The following is a 23708-nucleotide window of genomic DNA, read 5'->3' on the forward strand; positions in this document are numbered from 1 at the left end:
ACTGGCCACAGAGCCACAGTCAGTGTTCAGGCCAGAGAGGTGGGATATCGCCATGTGTGCAGCATCTGAAGAGAAGGTGTTGTTCACTGTTGGCCCAGACGACACAGCTCACCTGACTGCATCCCGACCTCCTGAACAATAGAACTGAACCCTGAAGAGAGAGAGCTGCTGAGCCCTGACATGACCGACTGTGGAACAATTACACAGAGTGCTTGCTTTGTGATGTAATGTGTTTTTGTGTCGTAACCAGCTCGGTCCTGCGTATCTTCAGAGGACTTGATTTATATTCACTGTAAAGTATTTCCAGCTTCATTCGATGTATCAGGAACATCACCGTGACTGAATATAGTAACATCTTCTGTCAAAGTGTTTCACTGTTGAGCGAAATTGTTTCTGCTCTGATTTTGATCCGAGTCACTCAGAGATCATGAGTTCAGCTCAGGCTGGGGTGAAATGTTTACTGCCCATTTACTCTGAATTTACACACAAGCAGAAGACAGAGAGTGCAGTACAGGGCTGACCGTGTCACAGTGCTGCTCATAGTCAGTGTTCATTGTGCCAGTGTGAAGTGGCTGACGGAAAGAACTTGTCATTAGGTGACAAATGACACTGTTTTGAGGGACTGATTTGATTTTGTGAAATATATTGTATCTGCTGTTTCGAGAGTCTGCGTGCATTTTGCAAAGGATTTGCAATTGAGAAAAACTATAACACTGACGGACTGGCCATGTCTCCAGCCGGGGGAGACATTTCCACCCCACACAGCACTCACTGCGTTACAGTTCTGTCACAAGGAAAAGTTATAAAGCTACACAGAACACTGTAAACAATTTGAGTAATGCTTACAAAAGAGAATACTTATTTATTTATCTGTAAACATATAAAAAATGAGTTTAATATCTGAACTGAGCATGATTTACAGAGATTGAGAGAGGAAGAGGGTGAGAGAGATGGAGAGAGAGATGGGCAGATGCGAGGAGAGAGGGAGAGAGGTGAGAGAGAGAGCAGAATGATACCGGAAGAGAGACAGAACGAGAGAGGAAGACAGAGACAAACGATAAGCGAGTATATGTCTTAATGTCAGTCAGTCAGTCGGGGTCTCGCTGCCTCCCTCTCAGAGGACCTGGCATTTCTGCGGTGACAGCGATTGAGTGACCTCTGGGCCCTCTTGGGCCAGCCGGACCGCTCACGGCACAGGTCAGCTGACAGAGAGAAGAGGGAGAGACAGAGAGGTCAATTGTCACACTGACTGACTGTCACAACAACTTATAAACAGACACACAGACTCACACACACAGACAGGATCTCTCACCCTTCAGAATCTCCTCCTGCTGACAGACGATTCTGACGCAGATTTCCTTATTGATCACATAGACACGAGGGAGACTGAAAGAGAGGGGGGATTAATACAGCAAATAGACTCAATTGACACTACAGCACATTAACACTGACTGACTGGACACTACAGCACATTAACACTGACTGACTGGACACTACAGCACAATAACACTGACTGACTGACTGGACACTACAGCACATTAACACTGACTGACTGGACACTACAGCACATTAACAATGACTGTAGACTGGACACTACAGCACATTAAAACTGAAACTGACTGAACACTACAGCACATTAACACTGACTGACTGGACACTACAGCACATTAACATTGACTGACTGGACACTACAGCACATTAACACTGACTGACTGACTGGGCACTACAGCACATTAACACTGACTGACTGGACACTACAGTACATTAACACTGACTGACTGGACACTACAGTACATTAACACTGACTGACTGACTGGACACTACAGCACATTAACACTGACTGACTGGACACTACAGCACATTAACACTGACTGACTGACTGGACACTACAGTACATTAACACTGACTGACTGACTGGACACTACAGCACATTAACACTGACTGACTGGACACTACAGCACATTAACACTGACTGACTGACTGACTGACTGGACACTACAGCACATTAAAACTGACTGACTGGACACTACAGCACATTAACACTGACTGTCTGACTGGACACTACAGCACATTAACACTGACTGACTGACTGGACACTACAGTACATTAAAACTGACTGACTGGACACTACAGCACATTAACACTGACTGACTGGACACTACAGCACATTAACACTGACTGACTGGACACTACAGCACATTAACACTGACTGACTGACTGGACACTATAGCACATTAACAATGACTGACTGACAGGACACTACAGTACATTAAAACTGACTGACTGGACACTACAGTACATTAACAATGACTGTAGACTGGACACTACAGCACATTAACACTGACTGACTGGCTGGACGCTACAGTACATTAAAACTGACTGACTGGACACTACAGCACATTAACACTGGCTGACTGGACACTACAGCACATTAACACTGACTGACTGGACACTACAGCACATTAACACTGACTGACTGGACACTATAGCACATTAACACTGACTTACTGGACACTCCAGCACATTAACACCGACTGACTGACTGGACACTACAGCACATTAACACTGACTGACTGGACACTACAGCACATTAACACTGACTGACTGACTGGACACTACAGTACATTAAAACTGACTGACTGGACACTACAGCACATTAACACTGACTGACTGGACACTACAGCACATTAACACTGACTGACTGGACACTATAGCACATTAACACCGACTGACTGACTGGACACTACAGTACATTAACACTGACTGACTGGACACTACAGCACATTAACACCGACTGACTGACTGGACACTACAGCACATTAACACTGACTGACTGGACACTACAGCACATTAACACCGACTGACTGACTGGACACTACAGTACATTAACACTGACTGACTGGACACTACAGCACATTAACACTGACTGACTGACTGGACACTACAGCACATTAACACTGACTGACTGACTGGACACTACAGCACATTAACACTGACTGACTGACTGGACACTACAGCACATTAACACTGACTGACTGGACACTACAGTACATTAACACTGACTGACTGACTGGACACTACAGCACATTAACACTGACTGACTGGACACTACAGCACATTAACACTGACTGACTGGACACTACAGTACATTAACACTGACTGACTGACTGGACACTACAGCACATTAACACTGACTGACTGACTGGACACTACAGCACATTAACACTGACTGACTGGACACTACAGTACATTAACATTGACTGACTGACTGGACACTACAGCACATTAACACTGACTGACTGGACACTACAGCACATTAACACTGACTGACTGGACACTACAGCACATTAACACTGACTGACTGACTGGACACTACAGCACATTAACACTGACTGACTGGACACTACAGCACATAAACACACCGACTAACTGGACACTACAGCACATTAACACTGACTGACTGACTGGACACTACAGCACATTAACACTGACTGACTGGCTGGACACTACAGTACATTAAAACTGAAACTGACTGAACACTACAGCACATTAACACTGACTGACTGGACACTACAGCACATTAACACTGACTGACTGGACACTACAGCACATTAACACTGACTGACTGACTGGACACTACAGCACATTAACACTGACTGACTGGACACTACAGTACATTAACACTGACTGACTGGACACTACAGTACATTAACACTGACTGACTGACTGGACACTACAGCACATTAACACTGACTGACTGGACACTACAGCACATTAACACTGACTGACTGACTGGACACTACAGTACATTAACACTGACTGACTGACTGGACACTACAGCACATTAACACTGACTGACTGGACACTACAGCACATTAACACTGACTGACTGACTGACTGACTGGACACTACAGCACATTAAAACTGACTGACTGGACACTACAGCACATTAACACTGACTGTCTGACTGGACACTACAGCACATTAACACTGACTGACTGACTGGACACTACAGCACATTAACACTGACTGACTGGACACTACAGCACATTAACACTGACTGACTGACTGGACACTATAGCACATTAACAATGACTGACTGACAGGACACTACAGTACATTAAAACTGACTGACTGGACACTACAGTACATTAACAATGACTGTAGACTGGACACTACAGCACATTAACACTGACTGACTGGCTGGACGCTACAGTACATTAAAACTGACTGACTGGACACTACAGTACATTAACAATGACTGTAGACTGGACACTACAGCACATTAACACTGACTGACTGGCTGGACGCTACAGTACATTAAAACTGACTGACTGGACACTACAGCACATTAACACTGACTGACTGGACACTATAGCACATTAACACCGACTGACTGACTGGACACTACAGCACATTAACACTGACTGACTGGACACTACAGCACATTAACACCGACTGACTGACTGGACACTACAGCACATTAACACTGACTGACTGGACACTACAGCACATTAACACCGACTGACTGACTGGACACTACAGTACATTAACACTGACTGACTGGACACTACAGCACATTAACACTGACTGACTGACTGGACACTACAGCACATTAACACTGACTGACTGACTGGACACTACAGCACATTAACACTGACTGACTGACTGGACACTACAGCACATTAACACTGACTGACTGGACACTACAGTACATTAACACTGACTGACTGACTGGACACTACAGCACATTAACACTGACTGACTGGACACTACAGCACATTAACACTGACTGACTGGACACTACAGTACATTAAGACTGACTGACTGACTGGACACTACAGCACATTAACACTGACTGACTGACTGGACACTACAGCACATTAACACTGACTGACTGGACACTACAGTACATTAACATTGACTGACTGACTGGACACTACAGCACATTAACACTGACTGACTGGACACTACAGCACATTAACACTGACTGACTGGACACTACAGCACATTAACACTGACTGACTGACTGGACACTACAGCACATTAACACTGACTGACTGGACACTACAGCACATAAACACACCGACTAACTGGACACTACAGCACATTAACACTGACTGACTGACTGGACACTACAGCACATTAACACTGACTGACTGACTGGACACTACAGCACATTAACACTGACTGACTGACTGGACACTACATCACATTAAACTGACTGACTGGACACTACAGCACATTAACACTGACTGACTGGACACTACAGTACATTAACACTGACTGACTGGACACTACAGTACATTAACACTGACTGACTGACTGGACACTACAGCACATTAACACTGACTGACTGACTGGACACTACAGTACATTAACACTGACTGACTGGACACTACAGCACATTAACACCGACTAACTGGACACTACAGCACATTAACACTGACTGACTGACTGGACACTACAGCACATTAACACTGACTGACTGACTGGACACTACAGTACATTAACACTGACTGACTGACTGGACACTACAGCACATTAACACTGACTGACTGACTGGACACTACAGTACATTAACACTGACTGACTGGACACTACAGCACATTAACACCGACTAACTGGACACTACAGCACATTAACACTGACTGACTGACTGGACACTACAGCACATTAACACTGACTGACTGACTGGACACTACAGCACATTAACACTGACTGACTGACTGGACACTACATCACATTAAACTGACTGACTGGACACTATAGCACATTAACACTGACTGACTGGACACTACAGTACATTAACACTGACTGACTGGACACTACAGCACATTAACACTGACTGACTGACTGGACACTACAGTACATTAACACTGACTGACTGGACACTACAGCACATTAACACTGACTGACTGGACACTACAGTACATTAACACTGACTGACTGACTGGACACTACAGTACATTAACACTGACTGACTGACTGGACACTACAGCACATTAACACTGACTGACTGGACACTACAGCACATTAACACTGACTGACTGACTGGACACTACAGCACATTAACACTGACTGACTGACTGGACACTACAGCACATTAACACTGACTGACTGGACACTACAGCACATTAACACTGACTGACTGACTGGACACTACAGTACATTAACACTGACTGACTGGACACTACAGCACATTAACACTGACTGACTGGACACTACAGTACATTAACACTGACTGACTGGACACTACAGCACATTAACACTGACTGACTGGACACTACAGTACATTAACACTGACTGACTGAATGGACAGTACAGCACATTGACACTGACTGACTGACTGGACACTACATCACATTAAAACTGACTGACTGGACACTACAGCACATTAACACTGACTGACTGGACACTACAGCACATTAACACTGACTAACTGGACACTACAGCACATTAACACTGACTGACTGACTGGACACTACAGTACATTAAAACTGACTGACTGACAGGACACTACAGTACATTAAAACTGACTGACTGGACACTACAGTACATTAACAATGACTGTAGACTGGACACTACAGCACATTAACACTGACTGACTGGCTGGACACTACAGTACATTAAAACTGACTGACTGGACACTACAGTACATTAACACTGACTGACTGGACACTACAGTACATTAACACTGACTGACTGACTGGACACTACAGTACATTAACACTGACTGACTGGACACTACAGTACATTAACACTGACTGACTGACTGGACACGACAGTACATTAACACTGACAGACTGACTGGACACTACAGCACATTAACAATGACTGTAGACTGGACACTACAGCACATTAACAATGACTGTAGACTGGACACTACAGCACATTAACACTGACTGACTGGCTGGACACTACAGTACATTAAAACTGAAACTGACTGAACACTACAGGACATTAACACTGACTGACTGGACACTACAGGACATTAACACTGACTGACTGACTACACATTACAGTACATTAACACTGACTGACTGACTGGACACTACAGCACATTAACACTGACTGACTGACTGGACACTACAGCACATTAACACTGACTGACTGACTGGACACTACAGTACATTAACACTGACTGACTGACTGACTGGACACTACAGCACATTAACACTGACTGACTGACTGGACACTACAGCACATTAACACTGACTGACTGGACACTACAGCACATTAACACTGACTGACTGACTGACTGACTGGACACTACAGTACATTAAAACTGACTGACTGGACACTACAGCACATTAACACTGACTGACTGACTGGACACTACAGCACATTAACACTGACTGACTGACTGGACACTACAGTACATTAAAACTGACTGACTGGACACTACAGCACATTAACACTGACTGACTGGACACTACAGCACATTAACACTGACTGACTGGACACTACAGCACATTAACACTGACTGACTGACTGGACACTATAGCACATTAACACTGACTGACTGACAGGACACTACAGTACATTAACAATGACTGTAGACTGGACACTACAGCACATTAACACTGACTGACTGGCTGGACACTACAGTACATTAACACTGACTGACTGACTGGACACTACAGCACATTAACAATGACTGTAGACTGGACACTACAGCACATTAACACTGACTGACTGGCTGGACGCTACAGTACATTAAAACTGACTGACTGGATACTACAGCACATTAACACTGGCTGACTGGACACTACAGCACATTAACACTGACTGACTGGACACTACAGCACATTAACACTGACTGACTGGACACTATAGCACATTAACACTGACTTACTGGACACTCCAGCACATTAACACCGACTGACTGACTGGACACTACAGCACATTAACACTGACTGACTGGACACTACAGCACATTAACACCGACTGACTGACTGGACACTACAGTACATTAACACTGACTGACTGGACACTACAGCACATTAACACTGACTGACTGACTGGACACTACAGCACATTAACACTGACTGACTGACTGGACACTACAGCACATTAACACTGACTGACTGGACACTACAGTACATTAACACTGACTGACTGACTGGACACTACAGCACATTAACACTGACTGACTGGACACTACAGCACATTAACACTGACTGACTGGACACTACAGTACATTAACACTGACTGACTGACTGGACACTACAGCACATTAACACTGACTGACTGACTGGACACTACAGCACATTAACACTGACTGACTGGACACTACAGTACATTAACACTGACTGACTGACTGGACACTACAGCACATTAACACTGACTGACTGACTGGACACTACAGCACATTAACACTGACTGACTGACTGGACACTACAGCACATTAACACTGACTGACTGACTGGACACTACATCACATTAAACTGACTGACTGGACACTACAGCACATTAACACTGACTGACTGGACACTACAGTACATTAACACTGACTGACTGGACACTACAGTACATTAACACTGACTGACTGACTGGACACTACAGCACATTAACACTGACTGACTGACTGGACACTACAGTACATTAACACTGACTGACTGGACACTACAGCACATTAACACCGACTAACTGGACACTACAGCACATTAACACTGACTGACTGACTGGACACTACAGCACATTAACACTGACTGACTGACTGGACACTACAGTACATTAACACTGACTGACTGACTGGACACTACAGCACATTAACACTGACTGACTGACTGGACACTACAGTACATTAACACTGACTGACTGGACACTACAGCACATTAACACCGACTAACTGGACACTACAGCACATTAACACTGACTGACTGACTGGACACTACAGCACATTAACACTGACTGACTGACTGGACACTACAGCACATTAACACTGACTGACTGACTGGACACTACATCACATTAAACTGACTGACTGGACACTATAGCACATAAACACTGACTGACTGGACACTACAGTACATTAACACTGACTGACTGGACACTACAGCACATTAACACTGACTGACTGACTGGACACTACAGTACATTAACACTGACTGACTGGACACTACAGCACATTAACACTGACTGACTGGACACTACAGTACATTAACACTGACTGACTGACTGGACACTACAGTACATTAACACTGACTGACTGACTGGACACTACAGCACATTAACACTGACTGACTGGACACTACAGCACATTAACACTGACTGACTGACTGGACACTACAGCACATTAACACTGACTGACTGACTGGACACTACAGCACATTAACACTGACTGACTGGACACTACAGCACATTAACACTGACTGACTGACTGGACACTACAGTACATTAACACTGACTGACTGGACACTACAGCACATTAACACTGACTGACTGGACACTACAGTACATTAACACTGACTGACTGGACACTACAGCACATTAACACTGACTGACTGGACACTACAGTACATTAACACTGACTGACTGAATGGACAGTACAGCACATTGACACTGACTGACTGACTGGACACTACATCACATTAAAACTGACTGACTGGACACTACAGCACATTAACACTGACTGACTGGACACTACAGCACATTAACACTGACTAACTGGACACTACAGCACATTAACACTGACTGACTGACTGGACACTACAGTACATTAAAACTGACTGACTGACAGGACACTACAGTACATTAAAACTGACTGACTGGACACTACAGTACATTAACAATGACTGTAGACTGGACACTACAGCACATTAACACTGACTGACTGGCTGGACACTACAGTACATTAAAACTGACTGACTGGACACTACAGTACATTAACACTGACTGACTGGACACTACAGTACATTAACACTGACTGACTGACTGGACACGACAGTACATTAACACTGACTGACTGACTGGACACTACAGCACATTAACAATGACTGTAGACTGGACACTACAGCACATTAACAATGACTGTAGACCGGACACTACAGCACATTAACACTGACTGACTGGCTGGACACTACAGTACATTAAAACTGAAACTGACTGAACACTACAGCACATTAACACTGACTGACTGGACACTACAGGACATTAACACTGACTGACTGACTACACATTACAGTACATTAACACTGACTGACTGACTGGACACTACAGCACATTAACACTGACTGACTGACTGGACACTACAGCACATTAACACTGACTGACTGACTGGACACTACAGTACATTAACACTGACTGACTGACTGACTGGACACTACAGCACATTAACACTGACTGACTGACTGGACACTACAGCACATTAACACTGACTGACTGGACACTACAGCACATTAACACTGACTGACTGACTGACTGGACACTACAGTACATTAAAACTGACTGACTGGACACTACAGCACATTAACACTGACTGACTGACTGGACACTACAGCACATTAACACTGACTGACTGACTGGACACTACAGTACATTAAAACTGACTGACTGGACACTACAGCACATTAACACTGACTGACTGGACACTACAGCACATTAACACTGACTGACTGGACACTACAGCACATTAACACTGACTGACTGACTGGACACTATAGCACATTAACACTGACTGACTGACAGGACACTACAGTACATTAACAATGACTGTAGACTGGACACTACAGCACATTAACACTGACTGACTGGCTGGACACTACAGTACATTAACACTGACTGACTGACTGGACACTACAGCACATTAACAATGACTGTAGACTGGACACTACAGCACATTAACACTGACTGACTGGCTGGACGCTACAGTACATTAAAACTGACTGACTGGACACTACAGCACATTAACACTGGCTGACTGGACACTACAGCACATTAACACTGACTGACTGGACACTACAGCACATTAACACTGACTGACTGGACACTATAGCACATTAACACTGACTTACTGGACACTCCAGCACATTAACACCGACTGACTGACTGGACACTACGGCACATTAACACTGACTGACTGGACACTACAGCACATTAACACCGACTGACTGACTGGACACTACAGTACATTAACACTGACTGACTGGACACTACAGCACATTAACACTGACTGACTGACTGGACACTACAGCACATTAACACTGACTGACTGACTGGACACTACAGCACATTAACACTGACTGACTGGACACTACAGTACATTAACACTGACTGACTGACTGGACACTACAGCACATTAACACTGACTGACTGGACACTACAGCACATTAACACTGACTGACTGGACACTACAGTACATTAACACTGACTGACTGACTGGACACTACAGCACATTAACACTGACTGACTGGACACTACAGTACATTAACACTGACTGACTGACTGGACACTACAGCACATTAACACTGACTGACTGGACACTACAGCACATTAACACTGACTGACTGACTGGACACTACAGCACATTAACACTGACTGACTGACTGGACACTACAGCACATTAACACTGACTGACTGACTGGACACTACATCACATTAAACTGACTGACTGGACACTACAGCACATTAACACTGACTGACTGGACACTACAGTACATTAACACTGACTGACTGGACACTACAGTACATTAACACTGACTGACTGACTGGACACTACAGCACATTAACACTGACTGACTGACTGGACACTACAGTACATTAACACTGACTGACTGGACACTACAGCACATTAACACCGACTAACTGGACACTACAGCACATTAACACTGACTGACTGACTGGACACTACAGCACATTAACACTGACTGACTGACTGGACACTACAGTACATTAACACTGACTGACTGACTGGACACTACAGCACATTAACACTGACTGACTGACTGGACACTACAGTACATTAACACTGACTGACTGGACACTACAGCACATTAACACCGACTAACTGGACACTACAGCACATTAACACTGACTGACTGACTGGACACTACAGCACATTAACACTGACTGACTGACTGGACACTACAGCACATTAACACTGACTGACTGACTGGACACTACATCACATTAAACTGACTGACTGGACACTATAGCACATTAACACTGACTGACTGGACACTACAGTACATTAACACTGACTGACTGGACACTACAGCACATTAACACTGACTGACTGACTGGACACTACAGTACATTAACACTGACTGACTGGACACTACAGCACATTAACACTGACTGACTGGACACTACAGTACATTAACACTGACTGACTGACTGGACACTACAGTACATTAACACTGACTGACTGACTGGACACTACAGCACATTAACACTGACTGACTGGACACTACAGCACATTAACACTGACTGACTGACTGGACACTACAGCACATTAACACTGACTGACTGACTGGACACTACAGCACATTAACACTGACTGACTGGACACTACAGCACATTAACACTGACTGACTGACTGGACACTACAGTACATTAACACTGACTGACTGGACACTACAGCACATTAACACTGACTGACTGGACACTACAGTACATTAACACTGACTGACTGGACACTACAGCACATTAACACTGACTGACTGGACACTACAGTACATTAACACTGACTGACTGAATGGACAGTACAGCACATTGACACTGACTGACTGACTGGACACTACATCACATTAAAACTGACTGACTGGACACTACAGCACATTAACACTGACTAACTGGACACTACAGCACATTAACACTGACTGACTGACTGGACACTACAGTACATTAAAACTGACTGACTGACAGGACACTACAGTACATTAAAACTGACTGACTGGACACTACAGTACATTAACAATGACTGTAGACTGGACACTACAGCACATTAACACTGACTGACTGGCTGGACACTACAGTACATTAAAACTGACTGACTGGACACTACAGTACATTAACACTGACTGACTGGACACTACAGTACATTAACACTGACTGACTGACTGGACACGACAGTACATTAACACTGACTGACTGACTGGACACTACAGCACATTAACAATGACTGTAGACTGGACACTACAGCACATTAACAATGACTGTAGACTGGACACTACAGCACATTAACACTGACTGACTGGCTGGACACTACAGTACATTAAAACTGAAACTGACTGAACACTACAGCACATTAACACTGACTGACTGGACACTACAGGACATTAACACTGACTGACTGACTACACATTACAGTACATTAACACTGACTGACTGACTGGACACTACAGCACATTAACACTGACTGACTGACTGGACACTACAGCACATTAACACTGACTGACTGACTGGACACTACAGTACATTAACACTGACTGACTGACTGACTGGACACTACAGCACATTAACACTGACTGACTGACTGGACACTACAGCACATTAACACTGACTGACTGGACACTACAGCACATTAACACTGACTGACTGACTGACTGGACACTACAGTACATTAAAACTGACTGACTGGACACTACAGCACATTAACACTGACTGACTGACTGGACACTACAGCACATTAACACTGACTGACTGACTGGACACTACAGTACATTAAAACTGACTGACTGGACACTACAGCACATTAACACTGACTGACTGGACACTACAGCACATTAACACTGACTGACTGGACACTACAGCACATTAACACTGACTGACTGACTGGACACTATAGCACATTAACACTGACTGACTGACAGGACACTACAGTACATTAACAATGACTGTAGACTGGACACTACAGCACATTAACACTGACTGACTGGCTGGACACTACAGTACATTAACACTGACTGACTGACTGGACACTACAGCACATTAACAATGACTGTAGACTGGACACTACAGCACATTAACACTGACTGACTGGCTGGACGCTACAGTACATTAAAACTGACTGACTGGACACTACAGCACATTAACACTGGCTGACTGGACACTACAGCACATTAACACTGACTGACTGGACACTACAGCACATTAACACTGACTGACTGGACACTATAGCACATTAACACTGACTTACTGGACACTCCAGCACATTAACACCGACTGACTGACTGGACACTACAGCACATTAACACTGACTGACTGGACACTACAGCACATTAACACCGACGGACTGACTGGACACTACAGTACATTAACACTGACTGACTGGACACTACAGCACATTAACACTGACTGACTGACTGGACACTACAGCACATTAACACTGACTGACTGACTGGACACTACAGCACATTAACACTGACTGACTGGACACTACAGTACATTAACACTGACTGACTGACTGGACACTACAGCACATTAACACTGACTGACTGGACACTACAGCACATTAACACTGACTGACTGGACACTACAGTACATTAACACTGACTGACTGACTGGACACTACAGCACATTAACACTGACTGACTGACTGGACACTACAGCACATTAACACTGACTGACTGGACACTACAGTACATTAACACTGACTGACTGACTGGACACTACAGCACATTAACACTGACTGACTGGACACTACAGCACATTAACACTGACTGACTGACTGGACACTACAGCACATTAACACTGACTGACTGACTGGACACTACAGCACATTAACACTGACTGACTGACTGACTGGACACTACAGCACATTAACACTGACTGACTGGACACTACAGTACATTAACACTGACTGACTGACTGGTCACTACAGCACATTAACACTGACTGACTGGACACTACAGCACATTAACACTGACTGACTGACTGGACACTACAGCACATTAACACTGACTGACTGACTGGACACTACAGCACATTAACACTGACTGACTGACTGGACACTACATTACATTAACACTGACTGACTGGACACTACAGCACATTAACACTGACTGACTGACTGGACACTACAGCACATTCACACTGACTGACTGACTGGACACTACAGTACATTAACACTGACTGACTGGACACTACAGCACATAAACACCGACTAACTGGACACTACAGCACATTAACACTGACTGACTGACTGGACACTACAGCACATTCACACTGACTGACTGACTGGACACTACAGTACATTAACACTGACTGACTGGACACTACAGCACATAAACACCGACTAACTGGACACTACAGCACATTAACACTGACTGACTGGACACTACAGCACATTAACACTGACTGACTGACTGGACACTACAGTACATTAACACTGACTGACTGGACACTACAGCACATTAACACTGACTGACTGGACACTGCAGTACATTAACACTGACTGACTGGACACTACAGCACATTAACACTGACTGACTGGACACTACAGTACATTAACACTGACTGACTGAATGGACAGTACAGCACATTGACACTGACTGACTGACAGGACACTACAGTACATTAAAACTGACTGACTGGACACTACAGTACATTAACAATGACTGTAGACTGGACACTACAGCACATTAACACTGACTGACTGGCTGGACATTACAGTACATTAAAACTGACTGACTGGACACTACAGTACATTAACACTGACTGACTGGACACTACAGTACATTAACACTGACTGACTGACTGGACACTACAGTACATTAACACTGACTGACTGACTGGACACTACAGCACATTAACAATGACTGTAGACTGGACACTACAGCACATTAACAATGACTGTAGACTGGACACTACAGCACATTAACACTGACTGACTGGCTGACTGGACACTACAGCACATTAACACTGACTTACTGGACACTACAGTACATTAACACTGACTGACTGGACACTATAGTACATTAACACTGACTGGACTCTACAATACATTAACACTGACTGAACACTACAGCACATTAACACTGACTGACTGGACACTACAGGACATTAACACTGACTGACTGACTACACATTACAGTACATTAACACTGACTGACTGACTGGACACTACAGCACATTAACACTGACTGACTGACTGGACACTACAGCACATTAACACTGACTGACTGACTGGACACTACAGTACATTAACACTGACTGACTGACTGACTGGACACTACAGCACATTAACACTGACTGACTGACAGGACACTACAGCACATTAACACTGACTGACTGGACACTACAGCACATTAACACTGACTGACTGACTGACTGGACACTACAGCACATTAACACTGACTGACTGGACACTACAGCACATTAACACCGACTGACTGACTGGACACTACAGTACATTAACACTGACTGACTGGACACTACAGCACATTAACACTGACTGACTGACTGGACACTACAGCACATTAACACTGACTGACTGACTGGACACTACAGCACATTAACACTGACTGACTGGACACTACAGTACATTAACACTGACTGACTGACTGGACACTACAGCACATTAACACTGACTGACTGGACACTACAGCACATTAACACTGACTGACTGGACACTACAGTACATTAACACTGACTGACTGACTGGTCACTACAGCACATTAACACTGACTGACTGGACACTACAGCACATTAACACTGACTGACTGACTGGACACTACAGCACATTAACACTGACTGACTGACTGGACACTACAGCACATTAACACTGACTGACTGACTGGACACTACATTACATTAACACTGACTGACTGGACACTACAGCACATTAACACTGACTGACTGACTGGACACTACAGCACATTCACACTGACTGACTGACTGGACACTACAGCACATTAACACTGACTGACTGACTGGACACTACATCACATTAAACTGACTGACTGGACACTATAGCACATTAACACTGACTGACTGGACACTACAGTACATTAACACTGACTGACTGGACACTACAGCACATTAACACTGACTGACTGACTGGACACTACAGTACATTAACACTGACTGACTGGACACTACAGCACATTAACACTGACTGACTGGACACTACAGTACATTAACACTGACTGACTGACTGGACACTACAGTACATTAACACTGACTGACTGACTGGACACTACAGCACATTAACACTGACTGACTGGACACTACAGCACATTAACACTGACTGACTGACTGGACACTACAGCACATTAACACTGACTGACTGACTGGACACTACAGCACATTAACACTGACTGACTGGACACTACAGCACATTAACACTGACTGACTGACTGGACACTACAGTACATTAACACTGACTGACTGGACACTACAGCACATTAACACTGACTGACTGGACACTACAGTACATTAACACTGACTGACTGGACACTACAGCACATTAACACTGACTGACTGGACACTACAGTACATTAACACTGACTGACTGAATGGACAGTACAGCACATTGACACTGACTGACTGACTGGACACTACATCACATTAAAACTGACTGACTGGACACTACAGCACATTAACACTGACTGACTGGACACTACAGCACATTAACACTGACTAACTGGACACTACAGCACATTAACACTGACTGACTGACTAAACACTACAGTACATTAAAACTGACTGACTGACAGGACACTACAGTACATTAAAACTGACTGACTGGACACTACAGTACATTAACAATGACTGTAGACTGGACACTACAGCACATTAACACTGACTGACTGGCTGGACACTACAGTACATTAAAACTGACTGACTGGACACTACAGTACATTAACACTGACTGACTGGACACTACAGTACATTAACACTGACTGACTGACTGGACACGACAGTACATTAACACTGACTGACTGACTGGACACTACAGCACATTAACAATGACTGTAGACTGGACACTACAGCACATTAACAATGACTGTAGACTGGACACTACAGCACATTAACACTGACTGACTGGCTGGACACTACAGTACATTAAAACTGAAACTGACTGAACACTACAGCACATTAACACTGACTGACTGGACACTACAGGACATTAACACTGACTGACTGACTACACATTACAGTACATTAACACTGACTGACTGACTGGACACTACAGCACATTAACACTGACTGACTGACTGGACACTACAGCACATTAACACTGACTGACTGACTGGACACTACAGTACATTAACACTGACTGACTGACTGACTGGACACTACAGCACATTAACACTGACTGACTGACTGGACACTACAGCACATTAACACTGACTGACTGGACACTACAGCACATTAACACTGACTGACTGACTGACTGGACACTACAGTACATTAAAACTGACTGACTGGACACTACAGCACATTAACACTGACTGACTGACTGGACACTACAGCACATTAACACTGACTGACTGACTGGACACTACAGTACATTAAAACTGACTGACTGGACACTACAGCACATTAACACTGACTGACTGGACACTACAGCACATTAACACTGACTGACTGGACACTACAGCACATTAACACTGACTGACTGACTGGACACTATAGCACATTAACACTGACTGACTGACAGGACACTACAGTACATTAACAATGACTGTAGACTGGACACTACAGCACATTAACACTGACTGACTGGCTGGACACTACAGTACATTAACACTGACTGACTGACTGGACACTACAGCACATTAACAATGACTGTAGACTGGACACTACAGCACATTAACACTGACTGACTGGCTGGACGCTACAGTACATTAAAACTGACTGACTGGACACTACAGCACATTAACACTGGCTGACTGGACACTACAGCACATTAACACTGACTGACTGGACACTACAGCACATTAACACTGACTGACTGGACACTATAGCACATTAACACTGACTTACTGGACACTCCAGCACATTAACACCGACTGACTGACTGGACACTACAGCACATTAACACTGACTGACTGGACACTACAGCACATTAACACCGACGGACTGACTGGACACTACAGTACATTAACACTGACTGACTGGACACTACAGCACATTAACACTGACTGACTGACTGGACACTACAGCACATTAACACTGACTGACTGACTGGACACTACAGCACATTAACACTGACTGACTGGACACTACAGTACATTAACACTGACTGACTGACTGGACACTACAGCACATTAACACTGACTGACTGGACACTACAGCACATTAACACTGACTGACTGGACACTACACTACATTAACACTGACTGACTGACTGGACACTACAGCACATTAACACTGACTGACTGACTGGACACTACAGCACATTAACACTGACTGACTGGACACTACAGTACATTAACACTGACTGACTGACTGGACACTACAGCACATTAACACTGACTGACTGGACACTACAGCACATTAACACTGACTGACTGACTGGACACTACAGCACATTAACACTGACTGACTGACTGGACACTACAGCACATTAACACTGACTGACTGACTGACTGGACACTACAGCACATTAACACTGACTGACTGGACACTACAGTACATTAACACTGACTGACTGACTGGTCACTACAGCACATTAACACTGACTGACTGGACACTACAGCACATTAACACTGACTGACTGACTGGACACTACAGCACATTAACACTGACTGACTGACTGGACACTACAGCACATTAACACTGACTGACTGACTGGACACTACATTACATTAACACTGACTGACTGGACACTACAGCACATTAACACTGACTGACTGACTGGACACTACAGCACATTCACACTGACTGACTGACTGGACACTACAGTACATTAACACTGACTGACTGGACACTACAGCACATAAACACCGACTAACTGGACACTACAGCACATTAACACTGACTGACTGACTGGACACTACAGCACATTCACACTGACTGACTGACTGGACACTACAGTACATTAACACTGACTGACTGGACACTACAGCACATAAACACCGACTAACTGGACACTACAGCACATTAACACTGACTGACTGGACACTACAGCACATTAACACTGACTGACTGACTGGACACTACAGTACATTAACACTGACTGACTGGACACTACAGCACATTAACACTGACTGACTGGACACTGCAGTACATTAACACTGACTGACTGGACACTACAGCACATTAACACTGACTGACTGGACACTACAGTACATTAACACTGACTGACTGAATGGACAGTACAGCACATTGACACTGACTGACTGACAGGACACTACAGTACATTAAAACTGACTGACTGGACACTACAGTACATTAACAATGACTGTAGACTGGACACTACAGCACATTAACACTGACTGACTGGCTGGACATTACAGTACATTAAAACTGACTGACTGGACACTACAGTACATTAACACTGACTGACTGGACACTACAGTACATTAACACTGACTGACTGACTGGACACTACAGTACATTAACACTGACTGACTGACTGGACACTACAGCACATTAACAATGACTGTAGACTGGACACTACAGCACATTAACAATGACTGTAGACTGGACACTACAGCACATTAACACTGACTGACTGGCTGACTGGACACTACAGCACATTAACACTGACTTACTGGACACTACAGTACATTAACACTGACTGACTGGACACTATAGTACATTAACACTGACTGGACTCTACAATACATTAACACTGACTGAACACTACAGCACATTAACACTGACTGACTGGACACTACAGGACATTAACACTGACTGACTGACTACACATTACAGTACATTAACACTGACTGACTGACTGGACACTACAGCACATTAACACTGACTGACTGACTGGACACTACAGCACATTAACACTGACTGACTGACTGGACACTACAGTACATTAACACTGACTGACTGACTGACTGGACACTACAGCACATTAACACTGACTGACTGACAGGACACTACAGCACATTAACACTGACTGACTGGACACTACAGCACATTAACACTGACTGACTGACTGACTGGACACTACAGCACATTAACACTGACTGACTGGACACTACAGCACATTAACACCGACTGACTGACTGGACACTACAGTACATTAACACTGACTGACTGGACACTACAGCACATTAACACTGACTGACTGACTGGACACTACAGCACATTAACACTGACTGACTGACTGGACACTACAGCACATTAACACTGACTGACTGGACACTACAGTACATTAACACTGACTGACTGACTGGACACTACAGCACATTAACACTGACTGACTGGACACTACAGCACATTAACACTGACTGACTGGACACTACAGTACATTAACACTGACTGACTGACTGGTCACTACAGCACATTAACACTGACTGACTGGACACTACAGCACATTAACACTGACTGACTGACTGGACACTACAGCACATTAACACTGACTGACTGACTGGACACTACAGCACATTAACACTGACTGACTGACTGGACACTACATTACATTAACACTGACTGACTGGACACTACAGCACATTAACACTGACTGACTGACTGGACACTACAGCACATTCACACTGACTGACTGACTGGACACTACAGTACATTAACACTGACTGACTGGACACTACAGCACATAAACACCGACTAACTGGACACTACAGCACATTAACACTGACTGACTGACTGGACACTACAGGACATTCACACTGACTGACTGACTGGACACTACAGTACATTAACACTGACTGACTGGACACTACAGCACATAAACACCGACTAACTGGACACTACAGCACATTAACACTGACTGACTGGACACTACAGCACATTAACACTGACTGACTGACTGGCCACTACAGTACATTAACACTGACTGACTGGACACTACAGCACATTAACACTGACTGACTGGACACTACAGTACATTAACACTGACTGACTGGACACTACAGCACATTAACACTGACTGACTGGACACTACAGTACATTAACACTGACTGACTGAATGGACAGTACAGCACATTGACACTGACTGACTGACAGGACACTACAGTACATTAAAACTGACTGACTGGACACTACAGTACATTAACAATGACTGTAGACTGGACACTACAGCACATTAACACTGACTGACTGGCTGGACATTACAGTACATTAAAACTGACTGACTGGACACTACAGTACATTAACACTGACTGACTGGACACTACAGTACATTAACACTGACTGACTGACTGGACACTACAGTACATTAACACTGACTGACTGACTGGACACTACAGCACATTAACAATGACTGTAGACTGGACACTACAGCACATTAACAATGACTGTAGACTGGACACTACAGCACATTAACACTGACTGACTGGCTGGACACTACAGTACATTAAAACTGAAACTGACTGAACACTACAGCACATTAACACTGACTGACTGGACACTACAGGACATTAACACTGACTGACTGACTACACATTACAGTACATTAACACTGACTGACTGACTGGACACTACAGCACATTAACACTGACTGACTGACTGGACACTACAGCACATTAACACTGACTGACTGACTGGACACTACAGTACATTAACACTGACTGACTGACTGACTGGACACTACAGCACATTAACACTGACTGACTGGACACTACAGCACATTAACACTGACTGACTGACTGACTGGACACTACAGCACATTAACACTGACTGACTGGACACTACAGCACATTAACACCGACTGACTGACTGGACACTACAGTACATTAACACTGACTGACTGGACACTACAGCACATTAACACTGACTGACTGACTGGACACTACAGCACATTAACACTGACTGACTGACTGGACACTACAGCACATTAACACTGACTGACTGGACACTACAGTACATTAACACTGACTGACTGACTGGACACTACAGCACATTAACACTGACTGACTGGACACTACAGCACATTAACACTGACTGACTGGACACTACAGTACATTAACACTGACTGACTGACTGGACACTACAGCACATTAACACTGACTGACTGGACACTACAGCACATTAACACTGACTGACTGACTGGACACTACAGCACATTAACACTGACTGACTGGACACTACAGCACATTAACACTGACTGACTGACTGGACACTACAGCACATTAACACTGACTGACTGACTGGACACTACAGCACATTAACACTGACTGACTGACTGACTGGACACTACAGCACATTAACACTGACTGACTGGACACTACAGTACATTAACACTGACTGACTGACTGGTCACTACAGCACATTAACACTGACTGACTGGACACTACAGCACATTAACACTGACTGACTGACTGGACACTACAGCACATTAACACTGACTGACTGACTGGACACTACAGCACATTAACACTGACTGACTGACTGGACACTACATTACATTAACACTGACTGACTGGACACTACAGCACATTAACACTGACTGACTGACTGGACACTACAGCACATTCACACTGACTGACTGACTGGACACTACAGTACATTAACACTGACTGACTGGACACTACAGCACATAAACACCGACTAACTGGACACTACAGCACATTAACACTGACCGACTAACTGGACACTACAGCACATTAACACTGACTGACTGG

At 44.2% G+C, this 23708-nt stretch overlaps 1 protein-coding gene across 1 annotated transcript in view; it reads right to left on the reverse strand.

Annotated features, from left to right (window-relative positions):
• Positions 1-836: 836 nt before the first annotated feature.
• mfap5 (microfibril associated protein 5) overlaps positions 837-23708 on the reverse strand; it is a 67188-nt gene continuing 44316 nt past the window's right edge. The window contains exons 6-7 of the mRNA XM_066712431.1: positions 1313-1386; positions 837-1202 (exon numbers count right to left, since the gene is read on the reverse strand). Coding sequence (XP_066568528.1) covers positions 1081-1202; positions 1313-1386 — 196 coding nt within the window. The 3' untranslated portion in view covers positions 837-1080. The remainder of the gene's footprint in view (positions 1203-1312; positions 1387-23708) is intronic.

Source organism: Amia ocellicauda, chromosome 1 (assembly GCF_036373705.1).
Source record: "Amia ocellicauda isolate fAmiCal2 chromosome 1, fAmiCal2.hap1, whole genome shotgun sequence".
Taxonomy (NCBI): domain Eukaryota; kingdom Metazoa; phylum Chordata; class Actinopteri; order Amiiformes; family Amiidae; genus Amia; species Amia ocellicauda.